The 23,202-nt window shown below is 38.2% G+C and overlaps 1 protein-coding gene across 23 annotated transcripts in view; it reads right to left on the bottom strand.

Annotated features, from left to right (window-relative positions):
- Positions 1–23,202, bottom strand: part of EYA1 (EYA transcriptional coactivator and phosphatase 1) — a 362,441-nt gene that overhangs the window by 14,023 nt on the left and 325,216 nt on the right. For all 23 annotated transcript variants that reach the window (XM_045050239.1, XM_045050234.1, XM_045050241.1 and 20 more), the window contains 5 exons: positions 21,623–21,681; positions 21,350–21,510; positions 20,410–20,524; positions 20,123–20,244; positions 15,708–15,808 (listed from right to left, as the gene is read on the bottom strand). In XM_045050239.1, coding sequence (XP_044906174.1) covers positions 15,708–15,808; positions 20,123–20,244; positions 20,410–20,524; positions 21,350–21,510; positions 21,623–21,681 — 558 coding nt within the window. The remainder of the gene's footprint in view (positions 1–15,707; positions 15,809–20,122; positions 20,245–20,409; positions 20,525–21,349; positions 21,511–21,622; positions 21,682–23,202) is intronic.

Here is a 23,202-nt window from a genome sequence, read left to right on the forward strand (position 1 = left end):
AGAGCACATTTACTTTAAACTGTTCTAAACCACTCTTAAAACAAGTTTCGGAAAGGTGAGGTTATTCACAGAGAGCCCTGGATTGGCTTGTTTACTGCCAATGAAATACTCATGGCTTTTTTCTTCCTGTACAGAGTATCAATAAGAACCACATATCAAGTAGCACCCTGAAACAAATTCAAAAGATGGAATATGCCTGTGGTATATTACGGACACAACGCATCACGATGCAGTGACGATGGGGTCATCGATTTGAGTAAAAATGCAAAAGGTTTTACAGTGATAACTGGCAACCCTTAGGTGTACCTGAAAGGGAACAGGTGATCTCTGGGACCCCCACACAAGGACTGCAACTGCACCCTCAGGACTAATTCAGAACATGAAGGTAATGATCTTTGTTATAATCAGCAGTCCTATTCTCACAAAAATTACAGGGCTTCTACTTTGGGAAAGGTGTATTTAACATTAAGTGAGTGATTATAAGACTGAATCTAGGGAGAGGACAGGAAACTCAAACTCCTCTTAACAAATAATGAGAATGTCGCAGAATAGTATTTTCCCTAACTAGCCACATACTCATGCAAAGATTTTATGAATGTACAAGAGCTTCCCAACACAAGTGGGTGCAAAGACAACCATTTTTTCCCTTCATCAGTAGTAAGCCTGAAACATGTTTCTTCTAAAAAAAAAAAAAAATCAGGTACCAGAATGAGGAGACCTGGGTTATATTCTCAACTCTGACATTAGGTGTGTGACTTTGAATTAGGACATAGTTTTCTGGACTCTGTTCATTAAACCTAGAAGCACTCTTGAGTCATTTCCCCTAAACCTTCATTTTACAGATAAAGTCTGTGACTTTAGTGTTGTAGCTACAGCAGATGTATAAGATACTATGCATGACCTATGTCCCCCATTGACAAGAATCAGTAGGAAAGAAATAAAAGGCACAGAATTGACAATGAAGAAGTAAAACTATTTGCAGGTGACATGATTTTAAAGACTCCACACACACAAAAGTGTTAGATCTGTTGCAGGATACAAAATTAACATACAGGGGCACCTGGGTGGCACAGTCGGTTAAGCGTCCGACTTCAGCCAGGTCACGATCTCGCGGTCCGTGAGTTCGAGCCCCGCGTCAGGCTCTGGGCTGATGGCTCGGAGCCTGGAGCCTGCTTCCAATTCTGTGTCTCCCTCTCTCTCTGCCCCTCCCCCATTCATGCTCTGTCTCTCTCTGTCCCAAAAATAAATTAAAAACGTTGAAAAAAAAATTAACATACAAAACCAGTAGTGTTTCTATGCATTAAAAATGAATTATCCATACAAAATAAAATTATTCCACTTACAATGGTATCAAGACCAATAAAATACTTTAATCAAGGAAAATAACTACATTAAAAACGTGTAAGACATTAATGAAAGAACTTGGAAGACATATACAAATGGGAAGGTATCTCATGTTCATGGAAGAATTAATATTGCTTAAGTGTCCATGTGATCCAAAACCAACTATACATTCAATGCAAAACCTATCCAGATTCCAATGGCAGTTTTTAGAGAAGTAGAAAAAACAAACCTGAAATTTATATGGAACTAACCCCAAATGGCCCAAAAAATCCTAAGAAAAATGGGAAGCATCACACTTCCTGATTTCAAGCTATATTATAAAGCTCTTGTAATATAAACAGTATAGTACTGACATAAAAACAGACACATAGATCAATGAAAGAGAATCAACAGCCCAGAAATTAACCATGTATATATATGGTCACATAACATTTAACAATGGAGCCAAGAACACTCAATGGAGAAAAGGTAGTCTCTTTAATAATTGGTGCTGGGAAAATTGGCTTCAGACATGTAAGCCAATGAAACTAGCCCCCTATCTTATGCCATTCACAACTATTAACTCAAAATGGATTAAAGACTTAAATATAAGACCAGAAACCAGAAAAATCCTAGAAGAAAACAGAAAAAAAGCTCCTTGACATGGACCTTGGCAATGATTATTTTTGGATCCCTAAAGCACAAACAAGTGGATTACATTGGACTAAACTTCTGCACAGCACTAACATGAAAAAAACAATCTAGGGGTGCCTGAGTGGCTCAGTCGGTTAAGCATCTGACTTCAGCTCAGGTCATGGTCTCACGGTGTGTGATTTCAAGCCCTGCATCGGGCTCTGTGCTGACAGCTCAGAGTCTGGAGTCCGCTTCAGATTCTGTGTCACTCTCTCTCTCTGCCCCTCTCTCAAAATTAAATAAACATTTTTAAAAAATTTAAAAAAATGAAAAGTCTAAAGAATGGGAAAAAATATTTGTAAGCCACATATTAGGTAAGGGATTAATATTCAAAATATATAATAAATTCATACAAATCAGTAGCAAACAATAAATAGGTATTTTTCCAAAGAAAATATGCTGACAGCCAATAGGTATATGAAAAAATGCTCACTATCACTAATCTGGAAAATCCAAGTCAAAACCACAGTGACATCTCACCTCATGTCTGAGAAGGGCTATCATAAAAAAAGACAAGAGGTAATAAATGCTGGCAAGATTCTGAAGAAAAGAGAACCCTTGTTCACTGTTGGTGGGAATGTAAAACAATAACAAACCCAGAACTACCCTATGATCTGCAATTCCACTTCTGGGTTTCTATCCAAAGGAAACAAAATCATTGTCAAAGAGATATCTGTTTCCTTATGCTCATTAGAGCATTATTCACAATAACTAAGACACAGAAACAACCTAAATATCCATCAATGAATGAATGGATAAAGAAGTTGTGGTATTCACATACGGTGGAATATTACTCAGTCATTAAAAAACAAAACAGAACAGCTTACCATTTGCAACAACATGGATGGACCTTATGCTAAGTAAAGTAAGTCAGAGAGAGAAAGATAAATACTGAATGATGTCACTTACATGTACAATCTAAAAAAAAAAAAAATCCCAAACTCCTAGAAAAAGAGATCAAATTTGTGGTTACCAGACACAAAGAGTAGGGGAATTGGATGAAGGTGATTGAAAGATATAAAGCTCTGGTTATAAGATCAATAACACTGCTTTATAGTATATTTGAAAATTAAGAGTAAATCCTAAGAGTTCTCATTTTTTTGTAGCTATAATGATAGATGTTAACTTACCGTGGCAATCACCTTGCAATATATGTAACTCATGTCGTTATGCTCAAACTTAAATAGTAATGCCTATCAATTATATCTCAATAAAACAAGAAAGAATCAAGGAATAAATTCAGAGAGAAGAAAGCTCAGTTGTTCGCTGGAGAGGGTACGTTGAGCCTGCACTGAATCTAAAGAATGGGCAGATCTGGTTAGGTAGATGGGAAAGGGCTCTCAGTCAAGATATTGTCTATGACAAGGCTGGTAGGAGGGATGTACAGAAAATTTAGTATGGAGGTGATGAGCTTTGAATGATATGTTCATAATAAAGACTAATGAGGAAGGAGACTTTTCCAGGTAGAAACACTTGGAATGTCTAACTAGGAAGGATGGAAAAGAGAGGTGTGGCTGGCCAGTAGTAGAGAAAGTATGCAGAAGGATAGGAGAAATGGAGTGGGTACAATGGACGGGACACAAATGAGGGAACAATTCATGTGTCCTGGTGATGGGCTGGAGGAGGGGAACACCAAATAAATCCGAGTGGGTGAACTGGGTTAGTTCATCAGCGGATATTCAGATGGAATGACACAGGACGACTAAATGGAGATATTCCATCACTTAACTGGAGCCATGGGAATGAAAAGAGCTAACCAGAAATATTAACAGAAATGATAGGTGATGAGTATATTATTAGTTTATTAAGATTAGGCATTATTGAAAATAACGGATACCAAAGCCGAAATATTGGAAAGTAGTACAAGTTTTTACAGTGTTAGAAACAAACTATTCCCTGAATAATGGGAAAAGGACACCTCCTTCCTGCTCCTCTTGTCCATGTGTGCAATTTTCTAAATCCCTTTATGCTACCTCTCCTCCTCATCTAGTATTTTGCACTTACTAACATAAAAAGCTGGGTGCATGGACACTCACGTGTAAATTGAATTTTGCTGCATTACTAAGAATGTATTAATAAAATATTTAAAAACATAAAAGCACATAACCTTTGGCTTAGGTATTGTACTTCTAGGAATTTTCCCCAGAGATACACTTGTCCATGCGTGAATCACATTAAGAACCTTTACTACAGAACTGTTTGTAATAGTAAATATGAAAATCACCTAAATGTTCAGCCTCAGGGAACTTATTAAAGTATAGCGCAGCCATGTAAAGAAATTAGAGATGCAGAACTCCATACACTGATATGGAATGAATGCCAGGATACATTGTTAAAAAAAGACCATAACTGTGCTTTCATATGCATGTATTATCTCTAGAAGATTGGCATATGGAGGTACAAATACTTCCCAAATTGTACATAAAAAGATCTCGGAAGATAGATTATTCTAAAAATTCATCATGAAATTTATTGCATGGCATTGCTCTTTTAGTATTTGCATATCTGCTTCTATTCGAGACAGAAGTGAATTCTTTAAGAACAAAGATGAAATCCAATTCAAGATCTGGCATATATAATATGCTCATTAAGCAGTAAATAAAATTAATGGCTTTAGAATAACAAAATTTACTGTACTTGGGGTTAGGAAGTCTCAAATCTGCAAAAAGTGTTACCGTTTTTTATAAAAGCAGCTCTCATTTTTCTCATATTCTGAATAAGCTTAGAATTGAACATTAGTAATCACGTTCTCTACGGCATCTTGGATGTGAGCAAATTTTAGAGTTCACATTTAAAATGGACATTTTTTGAGTTTGTCTAGTCCAAGATGGCAATGTAGGAAGACCCTGAATCCACCTCCTCCATGAATATACCAAATGTACACTTATTTGTGTATTTAGCAATATCTCCTGAAGAACTGAGGGGAGACTGAACAGCTTCTGCAAAACAAAAGACCAGGTAGAGAATGGCAAGAGAAACAGAGTCAGGAATGCCCCACTTCCAATGCCGTGGATTGCAACAGGGAGGGATAGTACCAAGAAACATATTTGTCTGTCCTGGGCCACGAAACAGAGTTGCAGTTTAAAGGGCAACTAGAATATAAAGGATCCAGTCCTAGAACTCCACCAGTGAGGGACCTGCTGAAAATCTCTCTAAATTGGAGTGGCTGGCAAGCACCACAATTTATGTTCTCTTTCCACCTTGACAGTATGAACCAGGGCAGGGTCTGGGCACCATAGTGGACCCGCTACCTCAGTGAGCCCACCGGAGCCCCAGCTGTTCCCCTAAGGTGACTCTCATGGTGGTATACCCGTGCTCACTATAGCTCCAGTCATCTTGCCAAGGTGAGACCAGCACAAAGCGCCCCAAAACACTCCAGACACATACCACTTTGCTGCTGATCACTTGCCAGGGCACCCTAGCCTATAGGACCCTGAGAAGCCACGGCCCATGCCAGCCTTGGCTCTAGCTGCCCAGGGCACTCCTGCACAAAACACTCTGAGATACACTGGCTTATACCCACTTCAGCTATCCTGCTAGGCTCTGCACAAAGAGACCAGGACCACCCTGACCTATGCCTACTTAAGCTCTGGTCATCCCACCAGGGCAGCCCCAGCACTGACCCCCCAAGTCCATGCCGGCCACAGCTCCAGCAGTCCAGCCAAAGTTACCAGGCATACACAGTCTATAAGATCATTCCTTCAAATTTAGGAGAAATAGCTGTTTTGCTGAATTCATGTAAACAAACATAGAAAGTCATGCAAAATGAGGAGACAAAGGATTATACTCCAAAAAATGAACGAGCTAAAACCTCAGAACACAAACTAAATGAAACGGAGGTAAGCAATCTACTTGATAGAGTTCAAAGTAATGGTCCATAAATGCTTGCTAGCCTTAAGAGTGGATGAATTCAGTAAGAATTTCAACATAAAAAATAAAATATAGCAAAGGGCCAATTAAAGTGGGAGAATATAAAACTGAAATGAAAAATATACTAGAGGAAATTGACAGCAGATTACAGGATGCAGAACAGGTCAGTGATTTGGAAGAAAGGGTAATGGAAACCACCCAAGCTGAACAGCAAAAAGAAAAAAAAAAGTTTACAAAATGAGGATAGGTTAAAAGATCTCTTAGACAACATCAAGCAAACAAATATTTGCATTATAGGGGTCCCATACAGAGGGGCAGAAAACTTTCCTAATTTGGGAAAGGAAAGAGACACTCAGGTTCAGGAAGTTCAGAGAATTCCCCACAAGATGAACCCAATAAAGTCCATACCATGACATGTAATAATTAATGACAAAATTTAAAGATAAAAATTTTTAAAGCAGCAAGACAGAAGTAATTAGTTACATACAAGGGAAGTCCCCACAAGGTTATCAGCTAATTTTTCAGCAGAAACTTTTCAGGCTAGAAGGGAGTGGCACGGTCTTTTCGAAGTGCTGAAAGGAAAAAAACCTACAACCAAGAATACCAGGGAAGATTATCATTCAGAATTGAAGGAGAGAGTTTCCCAAACAAGAGTTAAAGGAGTTCATCACCACTAAACTGGCATTACAAAAAATGTTAAATTCTTCAAGTGGAAGAGAAAAAACTACACTTAGGAGAAAATTATGAAAGGACAAAACTTCATGAGTAAAAGTAAATATACAGTAAATGTAGTAGAACAATCATTTATAAAGCTACTATGAAGGTTAAAGACAAAAGTAATAAAATCAACTACACCTATAAAATTAGTTAAGAGAACTCACAAAATTAAAAAAATGTAAACTATGACAACATGTGCATAAAACATGTAAGTAAAAATGAAGTTCTTTTAGAATGTATTTGTTTTTAAGTGACCATCAACTTAACATGGGCTGCGATATATTTAGGATATCATATATGAACCTCATGGTAACTACAAACCAAAAACCAATAACAGATACATAAGAAACAAAGAGAAAGGGGACCAAGTATAACACAAAGGAAGAGAGCAAGAGAAGAACACAAAAACAACCAGCAATCAGTTAACAAAATAGCAATAAGTACATCCTATTAATAAGTACCTTAAATGGTCTAAATTCTCCAGTCAAAAGACATAAGGGTGATGAAATGGATACAAAAACAAGACCCATCTATATGCTGCCTATAAGGCACTCAATTCAGACCTAAAGGCACATACAACTGAAAGTAAAAGGGATGTAAAAGATATTCCATGCAAGTGGAAATAAACAAAAAAGATGGGGTATCAATGCTTATATCAGACAAAAATAGACTTGAAACAAAGACTGTAATAAGAGACAAAGAAGGGCATTGCATGATAAAGAGATCAATCCGACCAGAGGATATAACAACTGTAAATATTTATGCACTCAACACTGGAGCACTTAAATACATAATACAACTATTAATGGAAACAAAAGGGAAAAAATGACAGTAATACAATAATAAGAGAGGGGTTTAACAGCCACCCCCTTACATCAATGGCTAGATCAATCAGACAGAAAATCAACAAGGAACAGTGGCTTTGAATGACACATTAGACACGATGGGTTTGGCAGATATATACAGAACATTCCATCCCAAAACAATAGCATACACATTCTTTTCAAGTGCACTTGGAATGTTCTTGAGGACAGATCACAAGCTGGCCACAGAACAAATCTTAAAAACTTAAGAAGATTGAAATCATTTCAAATATTTTTTCAGACCCAAACAGTATGACAGTAGAATTCAATTATAAGAAAAAACTGGAAAAAAACCCACAAAGATGTTGAGGCTAATGGGTCAACAAAGAAATTAAAGAGCAAAAAATACAAAGAGACAAGTGAAAATAAAAACACAAAGGTCCAAAATCTTTAGGACACAGTGAAAGCAGTTCCAAGAGGGAAATTTACAGTCATTCAGGCCTACCTCAAGAAACAGGGAAAATCTCAAATAAATAATCTAACCTTATACTTAAGAAAAAAGCCCAAAGTTACTAGAAGGAAGGAAATAATAAAGTTCAAAGTGTAAATAAATAAAATAGAGATTTAAAAATAACAGAAAATACCAATGAAACCAAGATCTGGATCATGGAAAAGATAAACAAAATTAGGGTGACTGGCTGGCTCAGTTGGTTAAGTGTCCAACTCTTGATTTCAGCTCAGGTCATGGTCTCAGTTTGTAAGTTCAAGTCCCAAGTCAGTCTCTGTGCTGATAGTGCAGAGCCTGCTTGGGATTCTCTCTCTCTCTCTTTCTCTCTCTCTGGCCCTTTCCCCACTTGTGCTCTCTCACACTCAAAACATTTAAAAAAAGATAAAATTGATAAACCTTTCGCCAGACTCATGAAAAAAAAAGACCCCAATAAATAAAATCAGAAATAAAAGGAGAGAAATAACAACCTACACCATAACTACAAATTATTAAAGACAATGAAAAATTATATGCCAACAAATTGGACAACTTAGAAGTAATGGATGGATTCCTAGAAACATATAATCTTCCAAACATAATCAGGAAGAAATGGAAAATCTGAACAAACCAATTACTAGTAATGAAATTAAATCAGTAACCAAAAATTTCCAACAAACCAAAAATGTCCAGGACCAGATGGTGAATTCTGTTAAACATTTATTGTTCCAATTTTAGTTTATGTGCTGAAGTAAGTAGCCTATCAAATATTTAAAGAAGAGTTAATATCTATTCTCTGAAAGTATTGCCAACAATAGAAAAGGAAGAAAAGCTTCCAAATACAATCGAGGGGATCAGCATTACCCTGATACCAAAACCAAAAACACTATTTAAAAAAAAAATTACAGGCCAATATCCCTGGTGAACGTAAATGCAAAAGTCCTCAACAAAAATTAGCAAATCACATTCAACAATACATTAAAAGGATCTTTCACCACAATCAAGTATGATTTATTCTGTTCAACATCTGGAAATATATCAAAGTGATACACCACATTAACAAAATCAAGGATAAAAATGATCTCAATTTGCAATCTCAATAGACGCAGAAAATAAATTTGACAAAACTTAACATCTGTTTGTGATAAAAACTCTCAACAAAGTGGGTTCTAAGGAACGTACCTCAACATAACAAAGACCATATATGATATAAACCCACAGCAAACATCACACTCAATGGTGAAAGACTGGGAACTTTTCCTCTAAGATCAAGAACAAGACAAGAATGTCTACTCTTACACTTTTATTTGATGTAGAATAATTAGAAATGAAAGATAATAGCATAAAATAGAAGTTCTAGCTGTAGCAATGAGACAAGAAAAAGAAAAGCCATCCAAATTGGGAAGAAAGAAGTAAACTGTCACTATTTGAAGATAACATGATACTATACATAGAAAACCCTAAAGACCCATGCAAAAACTACTAGAATTAATAATGAAGCAGCAAAATGAAATTAAGAAAACAATTCCATTTACAACTGTACCAAAAAGGATAAAATACCTAGGAATAAACTTAATCAAGGAGATGAATGAACTATACTCTGAATAAAACACTGATGGAAAAAATTTAGGATGACACAAATAAATGAGAAGACATTCCATACTCACGGATTCAAAGAATTAATATTGTTAAAATTCCCATACTATCCAAAGCAATCTACAGATTCGATTGCAATCAATACTGAAATACCAATAGCATTTTTCACAGAACTAGAACAGATAATTCGAAACTTTGTATGGAACCACAAAAGACCCTGAACAGCCAAAGCAATCTTGAGAAAGAACAAAGCTGGAGATATCACAGTCTTAGATATTAAGGTACACTATAAAGCTATAGTAATCAAAATAGTATGGTGCTGGCACAAAAACAAACACACAGATAAAGAGAACAAAACAGCCCAGAAGTAAACCCATATGCATATGGTCCATTAATCTACAACAATGGAGTCAAGAATATACAGTAGGGAAAAGGCTGTCTCTTCGATAAATGTTGCTGGGCAGATTGGACAGTTATATGCAAAAGAATAGAACTAGACCACTTTCTTATGCCATACACAAAAATAAACTCAAAATGGATGCAAGACTTGAATGTGCGACCTGAAACCATCACAGTCCTAGAAGAAAACATAGGCAGTAAACAATCTCTTTGACATCAGCCTTAGCAACATTTTGCTAGATGAGGTCTCCTCAGGCAAGGAAAAACAAAAGCAAAACTATGGGGATCACATTAAAATAAAAAGCTTTTTGCACAGCAAAGGGAACCATCAACAAAATGAAAAGGGAACCAACTGAATGGGAGAAGGTATTTGCAAATGATATATCTGATAAGGGGTTAATATCTAAAATGTATTAAAAACTTATGTAAGCCAACACCAGTAAAACAAATAATCTGATTAAAAATGGGCAGGGGACCTGAATATACATTTTTCCAAAGAAGATATACAGATGAAAGAGAGACATACGAAAAGATGCTCAGCACATCACTAATCATCAGGAAAATGCAAATCAAAACCTCAATGATCACCTTATACCTATTGGTGTAAGGCTAACATCAAAAAGACAAAAAGTAAGCAAGTGTTGATGAGAATGTGAAGAAAAAGAAACCTTCACATGCACTGTTGGTGGAAATGTAAATTGGTACATCCACTGTGGAAAACAGCATGGAGTTTCCTCCAAAAATTAAAAATAGAAATACTGCATCCAGTAATTCCACTAAGAATTGCATTTACCCAAAGAAAATAAAAACACTAATTCAAAAAGATGTATGCATCCCTACATTTATTGCAGCATTATTACAATAACCAGGATACGGAAGAAAGCTAAGTGTCCCCTGATCGATGAATGGATAAAAAAGATGTGGTATATATACGAAGGAATATTACTCAGCCATAAAAAAATGAGATCTTGCCACTTGTGGCAACATGGATGGACCCAGAGGGTATTATGCGAAGTGAAATAAGTCAGAGAAAGACAAATGCCATATGATTTCACTTAGACGTGGATTCTAAAAACCAACATAAAACAAACAAAAAGCTGAAGCAGCCCGACAAATTCAGAGAACATACTGGTGCCTGCCAGAGGGAACAAGGGTGGGGGGATGGGCAAAACGGATGAAGCAGAGTATGGAATGAGCAAGTCATGGTGATCAAAGGTACAGCATAGGGAATCTGATCAATGGTATCGTGATAGTGTTGCATGGTGACAGATGCTAGCTACACTCATAAGAAGCATAGAATAATGTATACAGTTATGGAGTCACTGTGTTGTACATCTGAACCTAACGTAACACTGCGTGTCAGCTACACTTAAAAAATCTAAACAAATAAATTAGATAGACATTTATTGATGAAGCCTTTGCCATTACGCAATAACGGATGCTTGCCATTTTCTCTCTGGTGTTCACACGTGATTAATTTTAAGTAGTTCTCGGAAAAGTAAGCAAAGGGAGTTTAGTTGTAGAGTTATAAAACAAGGCCACTTTTACTCTAGGAATGAAAATTGCTGTCGGTATGCAGAAGACCGTTACATTTGATTTTTTTTTTTTTCATTCATACGTATGCCTACTATTGTATACTGTATCAGGGAAACATAGATTTCTATGATACAGAAAGAAAGCCTGGCAGATTTTGACAACAAAAGACACATGTCAGAAAAAGGGATCCAGAGGTAGATGGCTTCTCACGTTCTCTGAAGCCTTTCTAGCAACAAAGAGATCCTGGCAGAAAACTCTTGTAAGAGATCTTTTTGGAATACAGTTGTTCCTTTAAGTAAACAAAGGTATTTTTAACGTATTCTCTTTGAGGGGGTGTGTTCTCAGGATATGAATTATAGAATTAGATGAAATTACTGAGGAAAGCCCTGGGACTATATTGGCAAAGAGAACAAAGGTGACAGAACAGACTTCAGACTTCAATTGACCATCAGGAAACCGGCAACGGGCAGAATACTTACTGATTTCATTCCTGAGCTTGAAAAAAGGAACTACCTCAAGCAAAAGAACATTATTTAGAGAGATGTATTGGATTTTTAAAAGGACTTAGAAAACTAAGAGAGACAAGCTAAATGGTCAGAATTGATTTAGAAGAACTGCAAAATGGTTTGATTTTGCAAAACATTTTATGACTGAAACTCACAGAGCTTCACTATTTTATTTAATAATCTAGAATGCTCACAAACTATATCAGAATTGATTTTTTCTTAAAATTTTAAGAAAACCTGGGAGAAAGAGAACATGGTTCTATCTGCCTCCTGAAAGGGGGGTAGGGGGAAGCAAACATGGCATACTTTATTCTAATAATTTAAAAAATAAACATGAAAATTCTTTTTTTGTGAATCAAATCATATTTAAGATATGTAAATAAAGTTTTTAATCTAAAGGGACTTTGGGCCACATCTCACGGTCCTAGTTTGGCTACTCCCAAGTTCTGTGATCTTGGCCAGATTATTTACTTTCCTGAACCTTGGTTTTCTCATATATAAAGTGGGTCTAAGGACTCATTCCTTACAGAATGATGGTGAGGATTTAATGAGATAATGGATAGGAAGTGCCTGAGAGTGAGTCTGGGACATAACAAGGGCTTTATAATTGAGAGTAATTCTTTTACCATTATGATTATTAATCTTTCTACAGCGTGGATAACCATCTTATTTCCTTTTAATTTTTTTTAATGTTTATTTATTTTTGAGAGAGAGAGAGAGACTGAGTGCAAGCGAGGGAGGGGCAGAGAGAGAGGGAGACACAGAATCCAAGCAGGCTCCAGGATCCAAGCTGTCATCACAGAGCCAGACGTGGGGCTCGAACTTATAAACCGTGAGATCATGACCTGAGCCGAAGCTGGATGCTCAACCGACTGAGCCACCCAGGCACCCTACAAAGTACTACTATAAATACTAGTTAACCGAATAAGGTTAGACAAAATATAAGACAGGAGTAGTCAGATTTGTCACTGGGGAGGATTGATGACATCTGAATTTTATGCAAGGTTATCAGGAATCTGAACCTTCTGAAAAATCCGTGCCTTGTACATATACACATAAACAGTCTCGTAACTCATGGTCACGGTTTTGTTAGAATTCCCACACTGGCGGGTCTCAAGGTGCCAAGAGTTTGTTCACGACAGATAGTACTGGACCCTTACCACATTACACTCATCCCACAAAATCAAAACAGAAAACTGAAGCTAAGGATATTCATTCACAGTCAAAAAATTCAAAGAGCCTGTTCTTCACGGGCTAATTCTTTTCGGCACAGGTGTGTTTGTCCCAAGTAAAAATAACAACACGTTCAAAGATAAACAGTGGAAACAGTTTTAACTGTTCTGCAGAGAGAATACTCTTAGCCCTATTACTGTAATACTTCCAGTTGTAACAGTAAACCAAGAATTCCTTTACTTTTTTCCACGTTATGCTCACCCGTGATGAACATCTAAGAAACATGCTACTCTGAAAGGTTTAGCAAGGGACTCACCCCAAGAAGCCTTGCTAGGACCCACGGGATTCCACGGTGCTCTAAGTCACCACTTTTACAAGCATCTTTCGGTCTACCACAAGCTAACAAGCCATGTTTTGGCAACCTTCTCTTAAAATTAAAACTTTTTGGTGACTGGTAGAGGAAGAAGGACCAGCCTTGGGGGGGGGGGTGCAGATTCACATCTTTGGCCCTGGGCCGTGGGGCCATGAAACGCTGCTCTCCACTTTGACACTCCTGACTATCCCACTAGCCACGAGGAGGTCCTGTCTAGGAACGGCGTGGGGATTCCAGAGGCTTTGCTAAAAAGACCTAAAGTCTGGATTCCCATCAAACCTCTCTTTAACTCTCCAGGGTTGAGTTTGGGGTATTCTAATTTAGTCTGGGAAAAATTTCCTTTTATGAAAACAGCCCGAAGGGCCGACAGATGTACGTAACCATCATGGTGGTTGCCCACCGGTGAACCTGGAATGTCAGAACGAGCCGTTACATTGCACGTGCAGCTCGGCAAACCTCTGTTGGATCTGAATTGTGTGTGGGTTTCCATCCGCACCAATCCCACTCAGGGGGTGCGTAATCCAGGGCACACAACTGTGCATCAATGGGTATAACTGAAATAAGCCTTCATTTACAGAATTCGGGTCACTTTCTACGGTTTTGTTAGAATTCAGAGGCACTGAAGGTGAATTAAATCATCTTCAGACTCTATAAGAAGGCTGGCCATGCGTCATGCTGAATGCTGCGTCTATATGCTGGTGACTTTCTGCATCGCTTCCACTGAATACTGGAATACTTCAGAAGAGATGAATTGTTGCATCTGTTGTGGAATTATATAGTGATGTCTATCAGTGAGTGTGTGGGGGAAAGGAAGGGGAAACAGTTGCATTGGTTAACCTCGTAAAATACTTAATTAAATATATTCTTCAATTTAATTTAAATCTCTTCCATTAAAAAAAATATTTAGAGACTATGCGTCAAGATGTAGAGAGTTGTAAAAAAAAGTTTTGAAAACAAATTCTCAAGCAACAGGCTAAGCAGAATAAGATCCCTACCTCATGAGCTCCCATTTTACTGCTGCAACAGGCATATCCATAACTACTTACTGACAATGCTAACTTCTGTTGCACACTTTATACGTATCAGGCTGTCTTACGGCTTTCACGTCTTAACTAAATCTAATCCTTAAAACAGCCAAAGGAGCTAGATGCTGTTATGATTGCCATTTATAGAAAGGGAAAGAAAAAGAGGAGGGGTACATAATTCTCAAAGTCAGAAAACTGGTAAGCAGTGGAGCTGTAACTCAAAGGCAGGCTGTCTGCTCTAGAATCCAAGCTATTTACAACAGCTTTTCCAATTACAGTGTGAGTGAGAACTGCTATAATTAAGCTCTTACAAACAAGGGGAATAGAAATGGTGGTACACGAACTGGATTTTGAAAAACGATTAAGACAGCAATAGTAGGGCACTGGGGAAAAGATCATTCCAAGCAGAGGCAAAAGCCCGGAGGAAGAGCTAGGCATGGCTGAAGGGGGTGCAATGTCAAGTGCTGGGGTGAGGAAGATTGCACAGGTGGGCTGTACTAAAGACCCTGAGTGGTCCCTGAGTGAAGAAATGTGGTCCCCTCTTCCTTCGCTCTCTTTGAAATGCAATGAAAGACATTAACGAGAAAGCTTTTGCTAAGGGAAATGGCAGAATTACACTTGCAGGGATGCAGAAGGATAGAAAGACGTATGATGCACAAACTGGGAGTTGAGGGACCCATAGTTGGACCCACCCGTCTCCTCTTCTCCAAGTGTCCCAACGGAGATGAGGTGCTCACCTTGTGATAAAAGGAAGACACTGTACTCTAGGACAGCAAATGGTTTGGCAAGCCAGCTCCGACTAACTGGTAGAGGCTTTCTGAAGTAATATCTGGAAGGTTCTTAGGCTGGATCCAGGCTCAGGCAGATTTTAATCACTTGGCAATGTCTGCCACCACGGCCAAACGGGATATGCTCACATGGACACCACACATGTGTCATCTCGGGTGACGGCTACAGCACTAAACCTTCCTTTCTGCTTAAAAGTCTATGTTCTACGAAGACCAACCATCCATGACCTTTGAGTTTGTACAGGGCACTCTTCAAAAAGATCATACTTATTTAATTCTACTGTCCTTTTTCACTGCTTACAGTTCTGAACACATTTGTAATTTGTTTCAGAGACACTGAACGTGTTTAAGTGATCCAGGAATGAGCAGTTTGAGGACTAAAAAATTAAATGGTGTAAAAACCCCATCGATGAACACTCACCTTTTTTGCCCCTTGTTCTTCTTCCACACCATCTCCTATAACAACGTACACCACTTTTCTTCCAAACCTTTGAATTATCCTCTCAAAACAGCTTTCCTTGCCTGATGAACAAAAATAGATTATAAAAAATGGAAAGTTGGGGTAACTCAGCACGATAGTGCTTGAACTTTTTACACAAAATCTTCCTTTATGCTCCTGATTCCACTCTATCCTACTTGCACAAACTGGAAAAGAGTGCTTTTGGATGCCATTTGGGTAGAATGGGGAACAGCACAGTAAACCAGAAACTGTAAATTATCCATGTGGTGTTCTGTCCTTTGGAAATGGTCAATCTTTGATATTTTTTTCTTAAGAACTCATTTATTAGGGGCGCCTGGGTGGCGCAGTCGGTTAAGCGTCCGACTTCAGCCAGGTCACGATCTCGCGGTCCGGGAGTTCGAGCCCCGCGTCAGGCTCTGGGCGGATGGCTCGGAGCCTGGAGCCTGTTTCCGATTCTGTGTCTCCCTCTCTCTCTGCCCCTCCCCCGTTCATGCTCTGTCTCTCTCTGTCCCAAAAATAAATAAAAACGTTGAAAAAAATTAAAAAAAAAAAAGAACTCATTTATTAAAAAGTAGGGTCTAGTCGATCACGGTATATTTGGGAGAAAATACTGTTTTACCGCAGTACTTTTTTTCCTACGAGCCAAGACTTGACAAAGGCATTTGATTCTGGCAACATATTCGAACTGGATTTAAAAAATGTTTCATGATATACTAAACTCTGAAAATAATGTCTGATCCAACGTCTATTGAGAAGGATGAAAAAAAAAAAAAAAAACAAGAAAACAACAACAACAAAAAACAACTACCACCCTGAGACTGGTTTTGTTATAGTGAGAGAAATCAAACAGTGGAATTCATTTGTTCCTTCATTTTCAAGTTGGGATTCCCAACTCCATCCTCCCCTCGCCAAGCCTAATGTGTTTACTTGAAATATTCTGGTAAAACTGTTTCTGAAACAAATGTCAGGTAATTTGGGGCACTACAGAGATCATGCCCACCCTACCCAGGCATCTAATGTCCAATAAAGCACTTTCCTGGAAGAAAAGTGGGATAAAGGTAACAGAATACCTTTATCTATCTATTATCTTTCCCATGTCAAGACTTCATTTGGGCTCTCTGAAGGCACATCCTTGCAGTTAATGCAGCCATTGTTGCTGCTTAGAGAAGAAACTGGTGTTCCAAGTCCCAGGCTGCCAATAAGGTCATTTTCATGGACAATGGGACAGTTTATAGTTTTCAAATGTAAATGGCTGAGCAGGCCCGCATCTCTTTCAAATAAGGATCAGATATACTCACGAACAAATTGCTTGTTTGCTTAAACAAATGTCTGCTTTATATTTGTATTTTGCACTAAAATCTCTGGTTTGCATCTGACAGAACGAAATCGGGCCAGCTTTATTCAAAGGATGTAATTTCAATGCTTCTTTGGTTGCCCACTAAACTGTGAAATATTAAATCACTTTGAGAAACAAATACAAAGTGTAGCTTTCACTGCAAAAATATACAACCCAAAACTTAGATGTCATGAAACTTTTTTCCTCCTTAGAGGGAAATGTTTATGTGTTTTTGCCAAGTTTCCTTTTCATGGGAAAAGGAAGGTAATTAAACTCAATGTTATTTCAAGGTAAAGCTGTATCGGACAAAAAAATTTCTCGCCTGTACCCTGTCTCCTCTAGGCTTCGCTGTGAATTCTGGGTCATATAGACGTCTTCCATAACAAAGACTAAGAAACCGAAGCTGACTTTTAGAAGTTAACTGGAGCTCCTACATGGAGTTTCTTATTTTGATGAATCCATTTTGTCTGAAAGAACGTCACAGCTCTGCTAAAATGAGATACCAGTCCTCTCCTCCAATGACTGCCATTTGCCTACAAGGAAAACTCCCGGGTTTTCTGCATTGACTCCCAAATTGTATCTCTTCTGATGGCAAAATTAGCAAAACTACAAGAGTTTCAATCTCGACTTTGCTTGTTAAAAATACCCCAGAAAAGCAATTCTACCTCTAAGGTTGAGGTAATTTCTGCCACCACTTTTTAATTCTAATTTTTTATTTTGTATTGATAAAAATTAAAGTTCAAGATCACAAACAAAATGCCCATTTAAAAATACTGAATATGTACTTGCTATTATAATTTTCTGTCATCCTAATATTTTCAAATTATTTAAATTATTTGGGAATGGAGTTCAATGTGCATGACAGGTAATAAACTACTTGTTCTTTCCTTGTGGGAAGTTAAGTACTATCCCTTCCGTTCTATAGGCTTCTTTGGAAATCGTTCTTTCCTGTGCTGGTAAACGTTTACCATGGACCACTGTTTACAAAACACGGTATGATTCCTCTTTACTGTTATGGAGAACATAAACACCTGACTTAATGTAAACTGTTATTTTTATAGACATGCAAACAATCAAACATTTTGGTTACACTGGGCTACGAGGAATTCTATTTGGTACATTCCTTTTTCTTTATAAGTATTTTCCAGCAGGAGGCATCAGTCATTCTCCACCTCCAGCTATTTCCATTTGACAAGGCTATCTGAATATCCCACAGGCTCTTCATAATCTTTACTATCAAACCTGATTTCCCCCTGTCAGTTAACAGTGTCATTACTGACCTGGGTGTTTAAAAGAAACCTCTGTGTCAGCCTTCTTCAGAATAAACAACTGTTTATTATTCATTTTGTTCAACAAGCATTTATTGAGTACCTACTATGTGCTGGGCACCATAGCTACAATGGTGAGCAACAGGTTTAGTTATCAAGATACTACACTCTTATAGGAAAGATCCGACTATGAATAATTATAAAAGTAATTCTTTAACAATAATTTAGTAAATGCTAGTAAGGAAAAGTACAGGAAGTATAAAAGTGTAGTCAGATGGAAAATGAGATTCCATTTTTACTCTTTTTTCTTTAGATACAGTTGAGCAGCCACAAAAACTTTCTTCTCACCTACTAGGATCCTCATCCTCAATCCCAGAACTCACTAAAATAACATCTCATTAGGGTGGTAAACAAGGCCACCTAGGACTAGACCTAAGTCTACGTTTCCAGAATCAGCTTCCCAGGACCCACGACTACTGGACAAGTCCCTCAGCAGGGAACACACTTCAATGTCTCTATCTCCTCTCACTAGCACATCTGCCTACAAAACTCTTAGTTAGCCTTCTATATCCAGCTCAAATGCCATTTCTTCCTTTTAATTTTCATGGACACTTGCCCTCTTCCTCCTCTTGGGTGGGAGTAAATGTTTCTTCATTCAAGTGGAAATTCAGGCATTTAGTGGTTGAACTCGGTAGGGTATGGAAAGGAGTCTGGACCCTGGAATCAGACTAGTCTGACTCTTGTCTTTACTGGCTATCAACTTGGACAATTAAGTCTCTGAGATTTAGTTTCCTCATTTGTAAAATGGAAAGGTGGCAAAGTTTGATTTTAATATGGAAAATGCTTAGAACAGCTCTGGGCATCTACTAAATATGTGATAAAGGCTCATTTACATACCGCTTTGTCCTATTACAGTTATTGAGATGTCTGCTTCCCCTGCTAGATGGTGAATTCTGTAAGAACAGGAGTCATGTCTTCTTTTTATCTGACTTTTATTCTGCTTTGGTTTCTATTCTCATGAAATGTCACATTACTCTTCTTTCCCAATTATGACTCCTCCTTTCAAGAACCTAATTTTTTTTTCAGTATCCCCATAACAAAAATGGGAACCCAACTGTTTACACATGTTGAATTAAAATAAAGCAAAAAAAAAATAGTTCTAGTGATAACAGTTTAAAGAAAGATATTATTAGAGTTGTTTCATTTCTATTTTGTGTATCTCTATACTACTATTTGTTGTAGCATATTAGATATTTTTGTTGATGTCAGCTAAAAAGAAAAATAAGATAATAATCTAGAATTGATGCTAAATTGACTATAGATAAAAGGCGTAGGTCTTTTTAAATGCTTATTTTTGAGAGAGACAGAAAAAGAGAGAGCATGAGTGGGGGAGGGGCAGAGAGAGACAGAGACACAGAATGCAAAGCAAGCTCCAGGCTCTGAGCGGTCAGCACAGAGCCGGACGCGGGGCTCGAACTCATGAACCACAAGATCATGGCATGGGCCAAAGTCGGATGCCTAACACTGAGCCACCCCAGGTGTAAAAGGCATAGGTCTTAATGTTAGTCAGTAAAGTAAAATGTCTTGAATGAAGCTGCATGAGTTATGGTTTTTATTTCTCTTGATGTCTAATGCCAGTTCTGACATAAGAAAATTAAAGTCTTCTGTTTTTTTGACATCTAGTACTATGAAAAAGTCTCAAATATTGCCTTTCATTTTTGCTAGCCTGAAAGGAGAAGAGTTGATTGTAAAACAAAACAAAAGCAGCTCACCTATTTTTGTTGCACTGTAAATATTTTCTATTGGAAATACAATTCCTAATCCGTATAGCAGGACTTTCGCCAATGCTGGGATAAGCTGAGTAGTTGTTACTAAAATATTCACACAATTCGTCCTATGAGAACAGAAAGTAAAAAAAAAAAAAAAGAAAAGAAAAGAAAAAAAAAGAAAGGAAGAAAAAAAAAAGACTGTTGAAAATGAATTTCCAAAATGGACAAACACGAGCAAAGGCTGTTTTCCAGCAAAAGCACCACGGGGTGACTTGGGGACAGCAGCCTACCGGGAGTGAATGAGCGTGAGTGCTTTCAGGGCCAGTGTCAACCAGGAGTCCGTCAGGGCTTCAATCTCAGCCCTCAGCTGCAGCCAGGCTTCCCTCTTGGTGGGACCAAGCAGACCTGTGGATTTAAAAGCACACGAATTCCCTCCTTAGCAAAGTTCCTATTCAGCGTTATAAATAATCAACATTTAATACTACTCCTAATATCTTCTTGAGGCTTTGTAGTATGTGAAGTAATTTTTCACACATGAGCCTCCATTGGTTCCCTACTTGTTTAGCACTGTAGGGAACACCTACTGATGTTGCATTTGTAGCTTGCATTGCCCTGGTTATAGAAGTCATCTCTTTTTGAGGAGTCTGCTCACACCATTCCTCTAACCATGGAGTTTGGGCAGAGCCAACCCCCCTCTGGCTCCCAGGGTAGGTGTATGACCATGGCTTGGCCAGTGCAAGTGAGTCTGGGAACCTTTGCCGTATCTATTGGGAAAGATCAATTTGCACCCAACAGAGGTGCTAAGCTCATAGAATAGAAATGTGGATCTATCAGTGGTCACCTATGCCACCTTTTGGGAGGGACTGACCTAGAATAACTCCTAAGGAAAGAACAGGCAAGAGATTCCGGATGTCGTCTTCAGAGCATGTAGATTTAGCCATGCTGCAAAACGCCACCACCCCTAAACTTTTCATTAAGTCAACATATTCCCTTGTATGCTAATGTCATTCTGAAGCACAATCAAAAGATGAGAACTAACACAAACATCTACCCCATCGAAGGATAATATTCCTGTCACTAAATCACAGCACAATAATCACCCGGTTAGATGAAACTGCTCCAAAAAAGCTATTACATCCCAAAAAGTGTGATGTGAAAGTGAGTCGTACTTTGAGAATTTTAGCCAGACTAGCTTAATAATCCAGTAAGATATTGGTGATAGCTACTTGCCTCCAACATTATTTTTGTAGGTATTGTAGATCTCTTTTACTCGTCTGTAGCGGAAAGCCAACTTTCTCATCCAGTCTACACCACCCCGCACACCAGTTGCCAAGCACAAGTTAGCACTGGTTGCTGCAGCAGGAAAGCCATCTGTTCCAAAGTTATATGTGCTATTTAGACGCAAGAAAAGCCCAAAGTTAACCAGACAGAAAGTTCATCTTAATTAGCCTAGCAATTAAACTGTAAAATGGAGAAAATCACTTCCCATTTCAACATGCTCACCTCAGGTCTTGCCCGTTATCATCTGAAGACACATCGTCTATATGAACTTGGTCACATTCCTAAAATGCAATTAAAAATGATACGTGTTCATTTTCGAGAAGCACCTTTTTTTTTTTTTTTTGAAAAACCACACACAGATGTTTAAAAAGACCCCACAACTTTAATTGGTCCGTCTCTCAACAATGTCAATCAGTAGGTGTCAGTCTTGTGAAAAGCTGATATTTTTACCTACTCCAGGCCCTCTCTTGACATAAAAAAATGAGCAATGCCATTAAGGACTACTGTTATTCAGCTTCAGAAAATATATTCTTGTGTTTAGAAAGGAAAGGGATTGAAAACAATTAGCATGTGTGTTCCATAAACCTCCGGTACCTGAAGACATCATGCTGCTCAAAGCTGATTCAGTCAGTGCCTGAGCATAACTGAAACCAGACATGTCGGTAAATGTAACATGCTAGAAAAATTAAACCTGATGCTAACTGCCAATGAAATTATGACCTCTGATTGCTGTTGAGCCACACACCAACAGAGCCTGAGGCCAGTGCACTGAGGAGCCCAGACGAAAAAATCTGGTACTGGTTTACCATTGATTTGAGAGATGTGAGTTTTATTCTGTGTGTGTGTGTGTGTGTGTGTGTATGTGTGTGTGCATGAGTGTGTGCGTAGGAGGAAGAAAGCATGGGAGACTTAAAAACCCAAATAAAAACAATCAAACCATGTGGTAGTTTGCACTTTTTTTTTACTCTTTTATTATTATATAAGTGTTGGATTTATTAATTTATTATAGAATAATGTTATTTGAACAGACCTGATGTTTAAAGCCCAAACCGCGTGTAAACTGTTTAGAATAGGAGGCTGTGATTTTGAGCTGAAGCTCCACTAGACTGAGTTGATGTTCATGCACCTGTCTGCATCCACGAACCCCTACATCTTATGGCTACATCCCCAGTCCCTGGCACAGTCCAGTGAAAAGCAGACACTCAATAAACATTTGTTGCCAAAGGAAGGAGTACGAATTTGGAGGCCGACCACAAGGTCTCCCCTCCACAAACACGTCACCCACAGCGGGCAATGCTTTAATATTTCAGTTACGATTCTTTGCAGTCAGGCTCCAAATACCCCAGAGGCCTTTATTATACTTCTTGTCATTAAAAGTGTTAGTTTAAAAATATTATTAAAAGATCTCCAGGCATGTATCCTGTATTTTAAAAGCTTCTTCTGATTAAAGCTCTGGTTGTATTTCCTATTTAACTTGATAAAATCTAGCCTATCCCTATAGTGCTTGACATTCAGTTTGGAACAATGATGACATACATCAAGTGCCACAGTAAGACAAGGTGTATTTTTATGTTGCGGGTCCCTTCTGAACAAATTCTTTTCTCTCCACGGATTTGTGAGGAAGGGGGCAGGAGATAGAAGTGGAAAGAAACTCAAACCAGCTGTTGCTTAACAGAATTAAAATCGTGACCCCCCAACCCCTTCTCCAAAGCATCTATTTTCCAGGCAACCCTCTCCCAGCAAGCAGCAAGTTCCAAGGAGGAAAAGACTTTGACCTTGTAACCCCCCTCTGCTCTCCCGAG

This window comes from Felis catus, chromosome F2 (genome assembly GCF_018350175.1).
Source record: "Felis catus isolate Fca126 chromosome F2, F.catus_Fca126_mat1.0, whole genome shotgun sequence".
NCBI lineage: Eukaryota > Metazoa > Chordata > Mammalia > Carnivora > Felidae > Felis > Felis catus.